Below are 13,768 nucleotides of genomic sequence, written 5' to 3'. Positions count from 1 at the left end.
GCTACATTTATATAGACTGTTAGTGTTACATTTATATAGACTGTTAGTGCTACATTTATATAGACTGTTAGTGCTACATTTATATAGACTGTTAGTGCTACATTTATATAGACTGTTAGTGCTACATTTATATAGACTGTTAGTGCTACATTTATATAGACTGTTAGTGTTACATTTATATAGACTGTTAGTGTTACATTTATATAGACTGTTAGTGTTACATTTATATAGACTGTTAGTGCTACATTTATATAGACTGTTAGTGCTACATTTATATAGACTGTTAGTGCTACATTTATATAGACTGTTAGTGCTACATTTATATAGACTGTTAGTGCTACATTTATATAGACTGTTAGTGCTACATTTATATAGACTGTTAGTGCTACATTTATATAGACTGTTAGTGTTACGTTTATATAGACTGTTAGTGCTACGTTTATATAGACTGTTAGTGCTACGTTTATATAGACTGTTAGTGCTACGTTTATATAGACTGTTAGTGCTACATTTATATAGACTGTTAGTGCTACATTTATATAGACTGTTAGTGCTACATTTATATAGACTGTTACATTTATATAGACTGTTAGTGTTACATTTATATAGACTGTTAGTGCTACATTTATATAGACTGCTAGTGCTACATTTATATAGACTGTTAGATATAGACTGTTAGTGTTACATTTATATAGACTGTTAGATATAGACTGTTAGTGTTACATTTATATAGACTGTTAGTGTTACATTTATATAGACTGTTAGTGTTACATTTATATAGACTGTTAGTGTTACATTTATATAGACTGTTAGTGTTACATTTATATAGACTGTTAGTGTTACATTTATATAGACTGTTAGTGCTACATTTATATAGACTGTTAGTGTTACATTTATATAGACTGTTAGATATAGACTGTTAGTGTTACATTTATATAGACTGTTAGTTTTACATTTATATAGACTGTTAGTGTTACATTTATATAGACTGTTAGTGTTACATTTATATAGACTGTTAGTGTTACATTTATATAGACTGTTAGTGCTACATTTATATAGACTGTTAGTGCTACATTTATATAGACTGTTAGATATAGACTGTTAGTGTTACATTTATATAGACTGTTAGTGTTACATTTATATAGACTGTTAGTGTTACATTTATATAGACTGTTAGATATAGACTGTTAGTGTTACATTTATATAGACTGTTAGTGTTACATTTATATAGACTGTTAGTGCTACATTTATATAGACTGTTAGTGCTACATTTATATAGACTGTTAGTGCTACATTTATATAGACTGTTAGTGCTACATTTATATAGACTGTTAGTGCTACATTTATATAGACTGTTAGTGTTACATTTATATAGACTGTTAATGCTACATTTATAGTGTTACATTTATATAGACTGTTAGTGCTACATTTATATAGACTGTTAGTGTTACATTTATATAGACTGTTAGTGCTACATTTATATATACTGTTAGTGTTACATTTATATAGACTGTTAGTGTTACATTTATATAGACTGTTAGTGCTACATTTATATAGACTGTTAGTGTTACATTTATATAGACTGTTAGTGTTACATTTATATAGACTGTTAGTGCTACATTTATATAGACTGTTAGTGTTACATTTATATAGACTGTTAGTGCTACATTTATATAGACTGTTAGTGCTACATTTATATAGACTGTTAGTGCTACATTTATATAGACTGTTAGTGTTACATTTATATAGACTGTTAGTGTTACATTTATATAGACTGTTAGTGCTACATTTATATAGACTGTTACATTTATATAGACTGTTAGTGCTACATTTATATAGACTGTTAGTGTTACATTTATATAGACTGTTAGATATAGACTGTTAGTGTTACATTTATATAGACTGTTAGTGTTACATTTATATAGACTGTTAGTGCTACATTTATATAGACTGTTAGTGTTACATTTATATAGACTGTTAGTGTTACATTTATATAGACTGTTAGTGCTACATTTATATAGACTGTTAGTGTTACATTTATATAGACTGTTAGTGTTACATTTATATAGACTGTTAGTGCTACATTTATATAGACTGTTACATTATATAGACTGTTAGTGCTACATTTATATAGACTGTTAGTGTTACATTTATATAGACTGTTAGATATAGACTGTTAGTGTTACATTTATATAGACTGTTAGTGTTACATTTATATAGACTGTTAGTGCTACATTTATATAGACTGTTAGTGCTACATTTATATAGACTGTTAGATATAGACTGTTAGTGTTACATTTATATAGACTGTTAGATATAGACTGTTAGTGTTACATTTATATAGACTGTTAGTGCTACATTTATATAGACTGTTAGTGTTACATTTATATAGACTGTTAGTGTTACATTTATATAGACTGTTAGTGCTACATTTATATAGACTGTTAGTGTTACATTTATATAGACTGTTAGTGTTACATTTATATAGACTGTTAGTGCTACATTTATATAGACTGTTACATTTATATAGACTGTTAGTGCTACATTTATATAGACTGTTAGTGTTACATTTATATAGACTGTTAGATATAGACTGTTAGTGTTACATTTATATAGACTGTTAGTGTTACATTTATATAGACTGTTAGTGCTACATTTATATAGACTGTTAGTGCTACATTTATATAGACTGTTAGATATAGACTGTTAGTGTTACATTTATATAGACTGTTAGATATATACTGTTAGTGTTACATTTATATAGACTGTTAGTGTTACATTTATATAGACTGTTAGTGTTACATTTATATAGACTGTTAGTGTTACATTTATATAGACTGTTAGTGTTACATTTATATAGACTGTTAGCTATAGACTGTTAGTGTTACATTTATATAGACTGTTAGTTTTACATTTATATAGACTGTTAGTGTTACATTTATATAGACTGTTAGTGTTACATTTATATAGACTGTTAGTGTTACATTTATATAGACTCTTAGTGCTACATTTATATAGACTGTTAGTGCTACATTTATATAGACTGTTAGATATAGACTGTTAGTGTTAAATTTATATAGACTGTTAGTGTTACATTTATATAGACTGTTAGTGTTACATTTATATAGACTGTTAGATATAGACTGTTAGTGTTACATTTATATAGACTGTTAGTGTTACATTTATATAGACTGTTAGTGCTACATTTATATAGACTGTTAGTGCTACATTTATATAGACTGTTGGTGTTACATTTATATAGACTGTTAGTGCTACATTTATAGTGTTACATTTATATAGACTGTTAGTGCTACATTTATATAGACTGTTAGTGTTACATTTATATAGACTGTTAGTGTTACATTTATATAGACTGTTAGTGCTACATTTATATAGACTGTTAGTGTTACATTTATATAGACTGTTAGTGTTACATTTATATAGACTGTTAGTGTTACATTTATATAGACTGTTAGTGTTACATTTATATAGACTGTTAGTGCTACATTTATATAGACTGTTAGTGTTACATTTATATAGACTGTTAGTGCTACATTTATATAGACTGTTAGTGTATACCAGGTGTACCACGGCAACCTGGGACACCCTGGTTAAAGAAATGTTACATAAAAGCTTAAAAAATATCTGGTTTTATGTTGATCTTTCCTTGTGTTCTAGGTGCTTGGGTTTCTACCATAATGATTACTGTACTACTATTGTAATAGGATCAGTATTAACACGTCTTTCCTTGTGTTCTAGGTGCTTGGGTTTCTACCATAATGATTACTGTACTACTATTGTAATAGGATCAGTATTAACACGTCTTTCCTTGTGTTCTAGGTGCTTGGGTTTCTACCATAATAATTACTGTACTACTATTGTAATAGGATCAGTATTAACACGTCTTTCCTTGTGTTCTAGGTGCTTGGGTTTCTACCATAATGATTACTGTACTACTATTGTAATAGGATCAGTATTAACACGTCTTTCCTTGTGTTCTAGGTGCTTGGGTTTCTACCATAATGATTACTGTACTACTATTGTAATAGGATCAGTATTAACACGTCTTTCCTTGTGTTCTAGGTGCTGGATAAGTACAACCCTCCAGACCATTTCCTCCCAGAGTCCTACACCTGTTTCTTCCTCCTCAAGCTGCCCAGGTATTCCTGTAAGCGGGTGCTGGAGGAGAAGCTGAAATACGCCATCCATTTCTGTAAGAGTATTGATACGGACGACTACGCTCGAATCGCTCTGACCGGAGAACCCGCCGCGGACAACAGCTCTGAAGACTCAGACAATGAGGACGCAGACTCCTTCGCATCCGACTCCACGCAGGACTACCTGACAGGCCACTGACCCCTGATCCAGCTTCTCTGACTCCACGCTGGACTACCTGACAGGCCCCTGACCTGTAACCCCTGACCCAGCTTCTCTGACTCCACGCTGGACTACCTGACAGGCCACTGACCCCTGACCCAGCTTCTCTGACTCCACGCTGGACTACCTGACAGGCCACTGACCCCTGACCCAGCTTCTCTGACTCCACGCTGGACTACCTGACAGGCCCCTGACCTGTAACCCCTGACCCAGCTTCTCTGACTCCACGCTGGACTACCTGACAGGCCCCTGACCTGTAACCCCTGACCCAGCTTCTCTGACTCCACGCTGGACTACCTGACAGGCCCCTGACCCCTGACCCAGCTTCTCTGACTCCACGCAGGACTACCTGACAGGCCCCTGACCCCTGATCCAGCTTCTCTGACTCCACGCAGGACTACCTGACAGGCCCCTGGCCCTTAAAACCCCTTCCTACGACCCCCTGCTTCCAGGAGCCTAAGGGTGAGCGGGAAGGGCCCATATTAAAAGCTCAGCTGTAAAGACTGAATGAAAGTTATGTCTGTGTTTAGTTAATCACCTATGAAATACATCATTACATACCTGCATTTTACTAAGACTAAACCATATGTGAAAACTATATATAATGTTCAATGTGCTTTAATAAGAGAAGAAGAGACAGACAGACAGACAGACAGACAGACAGACAGACAGACAGACAGACAGACAGAGGAATCCCAAATGGCACCTTATTCCTTATCTAGCAGCTCCTGGGGCCGGTACACTACATAAGGGGAATAGGTTACCATTTAGGAGACACAGGAAGTGAGAGTTGAGACGCTGCACATGTAAATGTTGTTGTTGTTTCTGAAGTGGTGTAAGTTACAGGGAACAAGGCGTTTCATCTATAGAACAGGCATAATGGCAGTCCTGTCTATAGATTCTATATCTGTGATCACAGCCACTGTCTGTCCCTAGTTTGTTGTACAATAAAAAATGATGTGACAAAATGAGTAGTATTATTTAGGTATTGTTTTTGGGTAATAGTAGTGTTTCTTTATAAGAACGTTTTTTTTTTAACAAAACAATTTTGGCAGTGTTGTTCTACAGTTGACGTTGTGTCAATCAGAAAAGAAGAGAGAGCCAAAGGGAAGCTTTTTAAAGTGTGTTCCAAATGGCACACCGTTCACTAAATAGTGCACTACTATACCATAGGGCAGTGGTCAAATGTAGTGCACTACTATACCATAGGGCACTGGTCAAATGTAGTGCACTACTATACCATAGGGCACTGGTCAAATGTAGTGCACTACTATACCATAGGGCACTGGTCAAATGTAGTGCACTACTATACCATAGGGCACTGGTCAAATGTGGTGCACTACTATACCATAGGGCACTGGTCAAATGTAGTGCACTACTATACCATAGGGCACTGGTCAAATGTAGTGCACTACTATACCATAGGGCACTGGTCAAATTTAGTGTACTACTATACCATAGGGCACTGGTCAAATTTAGTGCACTACTATACCATAGGGCACTGGTCAAATGTAGTGCACTACTATACCATAGGGCACTGGTCAAATGTAGTGCACTACTATACCATAGGGCACTGGTCAAATGTAGTGCACTACTATACCATAGGGCACTGGTCAAATGTAGTGTACTACTATACCATAGGGCACTGGTCAAATTTAGTGCACTACTATACCATAGGGCACTGGTCAAATGTAGTGCACTACTATACCATAGGGCTGCCATTTTACGCATCTTTAAATTTGTCCTGTCTCTCTGCCCCTCCTGTCTCCTGTCTCTCTGCCCCTCCTGACTGTGTCCTGTCTCTCTGCCCCTCCTGACTGTGTCCTGTCTCTCTGCCCCGCTCCTGACTGTGTCTCCTGTCTCCCTGCCCCGCTCCTGACTGTGTCTCCTGTCTCCCTGCCCCTCCTGACTGTGTCTCCTGTCTCTCTGCCCCTCCTGACTGTGTCCTGTCTCTCTGCCCCTCCTGACTGTCTCCTGTCTCTCTGCCCCTTCTGACTGTGTCTCCTGTCTCTCTGCCCCTCCTGACTGTGTCTCCTGTCTCTCTGCCCCTCCTGACTGTGTCTCCTGTCTCTCTGCCCCTCCTGACTGTGTCTCCTGTCTCTGCCCCTCCTGACTGTCTCCTGTCTCTCTGCCCCCTCCTGACTGTGTCTCCTGTCTCTCTGCCCCTCCTGACTGTGTCCTGTCTCTCTGCCCCTGCTGACTGTGTCTCCTGTCTCTCTGCCCCTGCTGACTGTGTCTCCTGTCTCTCTGCCCCTCCTGTCTCCTGTCTCTCTGCCCCTGCTGACTGTCTCCTGTCTCTCTGCCCCTCCTGACTGTGTCCTGTCTCTTTGCCCCCTCCTGACTGTGTCCTGTCTCTCTGCCCCTCCTGACTGTGTCTCCTGTCTCTCTGCCCCTCCTGACTGTGTCTCCTGTCTCTCTGCCCCCTCCTGACTGTGTCTCCTGTCTCTCTGCCCCCTCCTGACTGTGTCTCCTGTCTCTCTGCCCCCTCCTGACTGTGTCTCCTGTCTCTCTGCCCCCTCCTGACTGTGTCTCCTGTCTCTCTGCCCCCTCCTGACTGTCTCCTGTCTCCCTGCCCCTCCCCTCACACCATGTGTATACTCTGTCCTTCCTCTGGAATGTATATAGTGCCATGTACTTATTAAAAAGGTCTCATTCCCACATAATAAATGTTAATAAATGATGTTAATAAATTTAAATGAAAACAACTGAAGCCTGGAGTTTGTGTGGTATTTCAGACACGGATCCTGGAGAAGTCCCAGGCTTCGTCCCAAATGGTACCTTATTCTCTATGTAGTGCACTACACTTGGCCAGGGCCAGTAGGTGCTGGTCAAAAAGCAGTGCACTACATAGGGTATCATTTGGTATGCAGACCCACTCTTCATCCTGTCAATGTCTGTAATGTTAGTTGACGACTGTGAAGTCTACTGTATGTAATGGGGATCCATTGTCTTATGTTTGGAAGGTCTAAATTAACCCATTTGGAAGGGTTTTGGAAGGGGGATCCATTGTCTTATGTTTGGAAGGTCTAAATTAACCCATTTGGAAGGGTTTTGGAAGGGGGATCCATTGTCTTATGTTTGGAAGGTCTAAATTAACCCATTTGGAAGGGTTTTGGAGGACTGACTTGACTGTAACTTCAGCTCTATTTCTTTGGTAAAAATCCAGCTGTTGAGTTTTCTGAATTAAATCAAATCAAATTTCATTAGTCACATGCACCGAATACAACAGCTGAATGAATGACTAGCCTATACAACTCAGATCCTAAACAGGAATTCAATAACATACGTTTTTGTATGTATGATCTAAGATCCAAGAATTCAATTGTAACAGACTGAGCACTTACAGTTGTGGCCAAAAGTTTTGAGAATGAAACAAATATTAATTTCCACAAAGTTTGCTGCTTCAGTGTCTTTAGATATTTTTGTCAGATGTTACTATGGAATACTGAAGTATAATTACAAGCATTTCATAAAGTGTCAAAGGCTTTTATTGACAATTACATGAAGTTGATGCAAAGAGTCAATATTTGCAGTGTTGACCCTTCTTTTTCAAGACCTCTGCAATCCACCCTGGCATGCTGTCAATTAACTTCTGGGCCACATCCTGACTGATGGCAGCCCATTCTTGCATAATCAATGCTTGGAGTTTGTCAGAATTTGTGGGTTTTTGTTTGTCCACCTGCCTCTTGAGGATTGACCACAAGTTCTCGATGGGATTAAGGTCTGGAGAGTTTATTATTTATTACAAACAACACAAGGAAGGGGTAACATTAAAGTATTAGAACATGAAGGACAAACAATACAGCATCAAGACACTATCAAACATGTATCAGTCTGTCCACAACAGAGCCATCCTTATGTGTGAGGGTGCGTGTGCATGATAGTGATATAAAATATATGACATAGTTTCATTTTTCATGATCACAATCTTGTGAAACCCGAACCCTCCAAGATCCCCCCCACAGTTCCCCAATAGCTGTCCTTCCACCATTCGAGACCCCTCCCTCAGTCCCCCCAAGAAGAAAACAAATACAATTAATTCCATTCCCCCCCAAGAACCCCCATAATGCACCAACAACCAAGAGAATGAACTAAAGAGACAACAGGAAAAGACAGAAGAAAACAGCAAACAACAATGCAAGAAAATAATAAAACAAAATAATACATTTAAAAGAAAGGACAGCAACGCCAACTGTATATGTTTGTGTGCATGTCTGGCACTATTACATGTATGTGTGTGTTCTTGTATGTGTTTATTTGAATGAGAGTGTGTGTATATTACATGTGTACAAACACCTGCACGGCAACAGCCTCTGGCAAACCGGCATTAGTTGTAAAAACTCTGACACTATCATTCAAATGTACTTTTATTAATATGTTTTATTTAAAAAAAATGTTTTTTTTACTTTTATCTTTGACCATCATTCTCTCTCCCACACAGCCACTCCACTCCCACTTGTCTCCAATTCCACATCCCCAACCCTCAGCTTCCCTCAGCCCATCCCATCTATCTCTGCTGGCCACCCACTTCGGGTTTCTACGCAACACATATCTTTCAACTATGCTGTGATGTTTAACATACAATTTCAATCTATCTAATCGAATAGAATACACATATTGCGAGTTAAAGATAAATACTTTTACTAAGAGTATTAGTATATTAGTAATTGACGGACGCGGTCTCTCCAGATCTCCTAACAGTACTATTTCTAGGGTCAATTTTAGATCAATGCTTTGCATTTTCAGCCATTCCTGATCCTGAGACCAGAAACAGGCTACTTGAGAGCAATACCAAAATAAATGGTCTATTGATTCTGTATCCTCACAACAACATCTGCAGAGCTTCGATGATTTTATGCCCCAAATATTCAACATTTTGTTGGTGGCAAGAATTCTATATAATCATTTTAACTGAAAAGCATGAAGTCTTGAATCTTGCGTTGTTTTATATATCAACTCATACACACTATACCATGGAATCGGTACATCAAAAATCTCTTCCCAACTATTTTGCAATCTGTATGGCACAGCTGTCAACATCCTGGTCCTCAAATGAAACTGGTATATTTTCCTATTTATGCTATTTTTATTCCTCTGCCAGTTTTGATCCTTTATATTGGGCAGACAGACCAGTTCTCTACCTCCTCCCGCTGCCACCTGCCTCCTCCATTTTTGGGGTGATGCTGTAATAAATTGGTTGTACTCTTGGATTGAGCAGACGTTCCCGTACAATTCTGATAACTCCATGAAGGACATAACTCTACCGTTACAATTTACAATATAATTTAAGAGCAAAATACCCTTTTCAAACATCTTTCCCATAAATACAGGTATTTTATCAACCAGCACATTTGAGTTCAGCCATAATATTTGTTGTAATATTTGTACTTATTTTTCAGGGGGAGGAAATTGAAATTGTAGCCTGCTCTGCAATGCTTGTTTGAAAAAGACAGATACTTTAAAAAAAAGTATAATTTTAAATTAATCGAAAATGAGACATGGCAATCTGCACAAAGGCAAAAAGGCGATTTTTAAACAATGGATGAGCTTTTCTTAGTAATATACTGGAGAACCATTTAGGGTTCAAATAAAACTTTTGAATGAGTGAAGCTTTTTAGAGAGAGTATTTACCTCTCCATGGTTGCAGGATCTTGTCTATTTTTACAAGTTTTCTATTGAAATTCATTGTGGAGAGCTTATTTATATCTTTTGTGATATGAATACCGAGTATGTCTACTTCGCCAACAGCCCATTTTATAGGTAAACTGCAAGGTAATGTAAAATTAGTATTTTTTAAGGATCCTACGTAATGTTGTACACTTATCATAATTAGGTTTTAGTCCAGAGAGTACAGAAAAGTTATCTAGATCTTTAATGAGACATTGCAGGGATCTAGCTTGCGGACTTAACATAAAATTGAGTCATCGGCATACATGGACACCTTTGTTTTTAAGCCTTGGATTTCTAATCCTCTAATGTTGTTATTGGATCTGATTTTAATAGCTAGCATTTCGATGGCCATAACGAATAGATATGGTGACAGCGGACACCCTTGTTTAACTCCTCTTGACAATTCAAAACTCTGAGAAGTAGCCGTTATTTACTATTTTACACCTGGGGTTGCTATACATTATTTTTACCCATTTTATAAGAGAATTACCGAAATGGAAAAAATCCAGGCATTTTATAAATTAAATCCAGTCTTACTTTATCATATGCCTTTTCAAAATCCGCTTTAAATACCATTCCTGGCTTCTTATATGTTTCATGATGTTCTATTATTTCTAGTAGTTGTCGTATATTATCTCCAATGTATCGTCCATGTAAAAAACCTCTCTGATCAGGATGAACAATACCTGGTAAAACCCTTTTAATTCTGAGTGCTATGCATTTTGCTAGTATTTTTGCATCACGACATTGAAGTGTAAGGGGCCTCCAGTTTTTTAGATAGACTGGGTCTTTATATTTGCCATCTGGGTCTTGTTTTAATAATAGAGAAGTCAGACCTTCCTGCTGAGTACCTGACAGACTACTATTTCTATAGGAGTCGTTAAAACAATCTAACAACGGAGCTTTTAGTATATCAAAAAATACTTGATATACTTCTACCGGTATGCCATCAAGCCCTGGGGTTTTTCCAGACTGAAAGGATTTAATAGCCTCAAAAAGTTCTTCCTCTGTAATTTGGCCGTCGAACTGATCTTTCTGTACAGTTGTTAATTTTACATTTTTTATATTATTTGGAAAGAATTCCATACCGTAATTTTCATTCAGTGGGAGAAGAAAGAGAACATCTGCCTAAAATAAGCTAAAATTAGCTTCCTCTTTTAAAATATCATTCGGAGAATCATAGATGACTCCGTCTTCAGTAAAGAATTTCTGCAAATTATTTTTGTTAGTGTTCCTGTATTGGAGATTCAGGAAGAATTTTGTGCATTTTTCTCCATATTGCATCCAGTTTGCTTTATTTTTGTAATAGATTACATTAGATCGTTCTTGAATAAGTTCCTCAAGTTCTTTTTGTTTTTTCCTCTAACTCATTTTGTATCTCTGTAGTATTGTTTTTATTGCTATCTACCTGTACTATTAGTTCATGGATTTCCCTTGTTAGTCTTGTTTCTTTAGCCAGAAACTGCTTTTTTATTATTGATGAATATTGAATTGAATGACCCCTGAAGGTACATTTAAAGGTATCCCAAACAATAAGGGGATTTGCTGAACCTATTATTATACTGGAAAAATTCAGTTCTAAATTATTTTGTCTTAGTTAAAAATAAGTTGTCCTCCAGTAAACTTTGATTAAGTTTCCAATATCCCGTCCACGATGAAAATCTATAAGAGTTATGTGAAGGCCAATTAGATGATGATCCGATCGCATTCTGTCTCCTATTAAAACTTTTTTAACCTTTGATGCAAGAGAGAAAGAGACAAGAAAGTAGTCAAGACGACTAGCTTAAGTCTTCTCCATGTATATCTCACTAGGTCAGGGTTTTTTTAGTCTCCAAATATCCACTATTTCTAATGTGTCCCTTAAGGGCACGGTGATGATAGTAGGTAGAGTTAATTAAAGTGACTATGCATAGATGACAACAGAGAGTGGCGGGGGCAATGCGAGTAGTCTCGGTAGCCATTTGACTAGATGTTCAGGAGTCTGGCTTGGGGGTAGAAGCTGTTTAGAAGCCTCTCGGATCTAGACTTGGAGCTCCGGTACCGCTTGCCGTGTGGTAGCAGAGAGAACAGTCTATGACTAGGGTGGCTGGAGTCTTTGACCATTTTTACGGCCTTTTTCTGACACTGCCTGGTATAGAGGTCCTGGATGGCAGGAAGCTTGGCCCCAGTGATGTACTGGGCCGTTCACACTACCCTCTGTAGTGCCTTGCGGTCGGAGGCTGAGCAGTTGCCGTACCAGGCAGTGATGCAACCAGTCAGGATGCTCTCGATGGTGCAGCTGTAGAACCTTTTGAGGATCTGAGGACCCATGACAAATCTTTTCAGTCTCCTGAGGGGGAATAGGTTTTGTCGTGCCCTCTTCACAACTGTCTTGGTGTGCTTGGACCATGTTAGTTTGTTGGTGATGTGGACACCAAGGAACTTGAAGCTCTCAACCTGCTCCACTAAAGCCCCGTCGATGAGAATGGGGGCGTGCTCGGTCCTCTTTTTCCTGTAGTCCACAATCATTTCCTTTGTCTTGATCAAGTTGAGAGAGTTGTTGTTGTCCTGGCACCACACTGCCAGGTCACTGACCTCCTCCCTATAGGCTGTCTCGTTGTTGTCGGTGATCAGGCCTACCAATGTTGTGTCATCAGCAAACTTAAGGATGGTGTTGGAGTCCTGCCTGGCCGTGCAGTCATGAGTGAACAGGGAGTACAGGAGGGGACTGAGCACGCACCCCTGAGGGACCCCTGTGTTGAGGATCAGCGTGGCAGATGTGTTGTTGCCTACCCTCACCACCTGGGGGCAGCCCGTCAGGAAGTCCAGTTGCAGAGGGGGGTGTTTAGTCCCAGGGTTCTTAGTTTAGTGATGAGTTTTGAGGGAACTACGGTGTTGAACGCTGAGCTGTAGTCAATGAACAGCATTCTCACATAGGTGTTCCTTTAGTCCAGGTGGGAAAGGGCAGTGTGGAGTGCGATAGAGATGGCATTGGATCTGTTGGGGCGGTATGAGAATTGGAGTGGGTCTAGGGTTTCAGGATAATGCCAGAAACTGCTTTGACCCCTGAAGGGCAGTCTGGATCTGTTGGGGTGGTATGAGAGTTGGAGTGGGTCCAGGGTTTCCAGGATAATGCCAGAAACTGCTTTGACCCCTGAAGGTACATTGACCCCTGAAGGGCAGTGTGGATTTGTTGGGGCGGTATGAGAGTTGGAGTGGGTCCAGGGTTTCAAGGCAGACAGTCATTGAACCATGTTCTGCTCTTTCATCATCAGACTGTCATCTGAACTCAAATCTGCTTTAGTTTTGATAAAGTATAATATAAATCATAATACTGCTGGTCACGGTGTTGTAATGGTAGACTGACATTAGGGCACCTTATTCTCTATATAGTGCACTACCACTACTACTACTGCTACTACTACTATAGTGCTCACTATATAGGGAATTGGATGCCATTTGACACGCTCCCATTCACTGTTCTCGCTCTGTTAGATATTCTTGTTGGACTCCAATGCCGCCAGTGCAATAAATAAAACGCCTTAGAATTAACTCAGTGATGCTCAGTCTGTCGCCTGCCTCAGCTTTCCACCCGCTAAGGCCCTCTTAAGATCTCTCGGTCTTAGTTCTTTACCTTCCCACGATGCTTCATTCTTCTCTGTCTACCCACCTTTTAATAAGCTGCTGTAGATCCCGAGGTCATTCCCTAGGCCTTCCCCCCCTCCTCCCTCCCTCGCTACTC

The 13,768-nt window shown here is 38.8% G+C and overlaps 1 protein-coding gene across 11 annotated transcripts in view; it reads left to right on the top strand.

Annotated features, from left to right (window-relative positions):
• Positions 1–5,345, top strand: part of herc2 (HECT and RLD domain containing E3 ubiquitin protein ligase 2) — a 190,590-nt gene extending 185,245 nt beyond the window's left edge. For all 11 annotated transcript variants that reach the window (XM_029708353.1, XM_029708347.1, XM_029708357.1 and 8 more), the window contains one exon: positions 4,084–5,345. In XM_029708353.1, the coding sequence (XP_029564213.1) occupies positions 4,084–4,356 (273 nt within the window). In that variant the 3' untranslated portion in view covers positions 4,357–5,345. The remainder of the gene's footprint in view (positions 1–4,083) is intronic.
• The last annotated feature ends 8,423 nt before the right edge of the window (positions 5,346–13,768 follow it).

Source organism: Salmo trutta, chromosome 22 (assembly GCF_901001165.1).
Source record: "Salmo trutta chromosome 22, fSalTru1.1, whole genome shotgun sequence".
In the NCBI taxonomy this organism is placed as follows: Eukaryota; Metazoa; Chordata; class Actinopteri; order Salmoniformes; family Salmonidae; genus Salmo; species Salmo trutta.
This window is presented reverse-complemented; position numbering and strand designations above follow the sequence as displayed.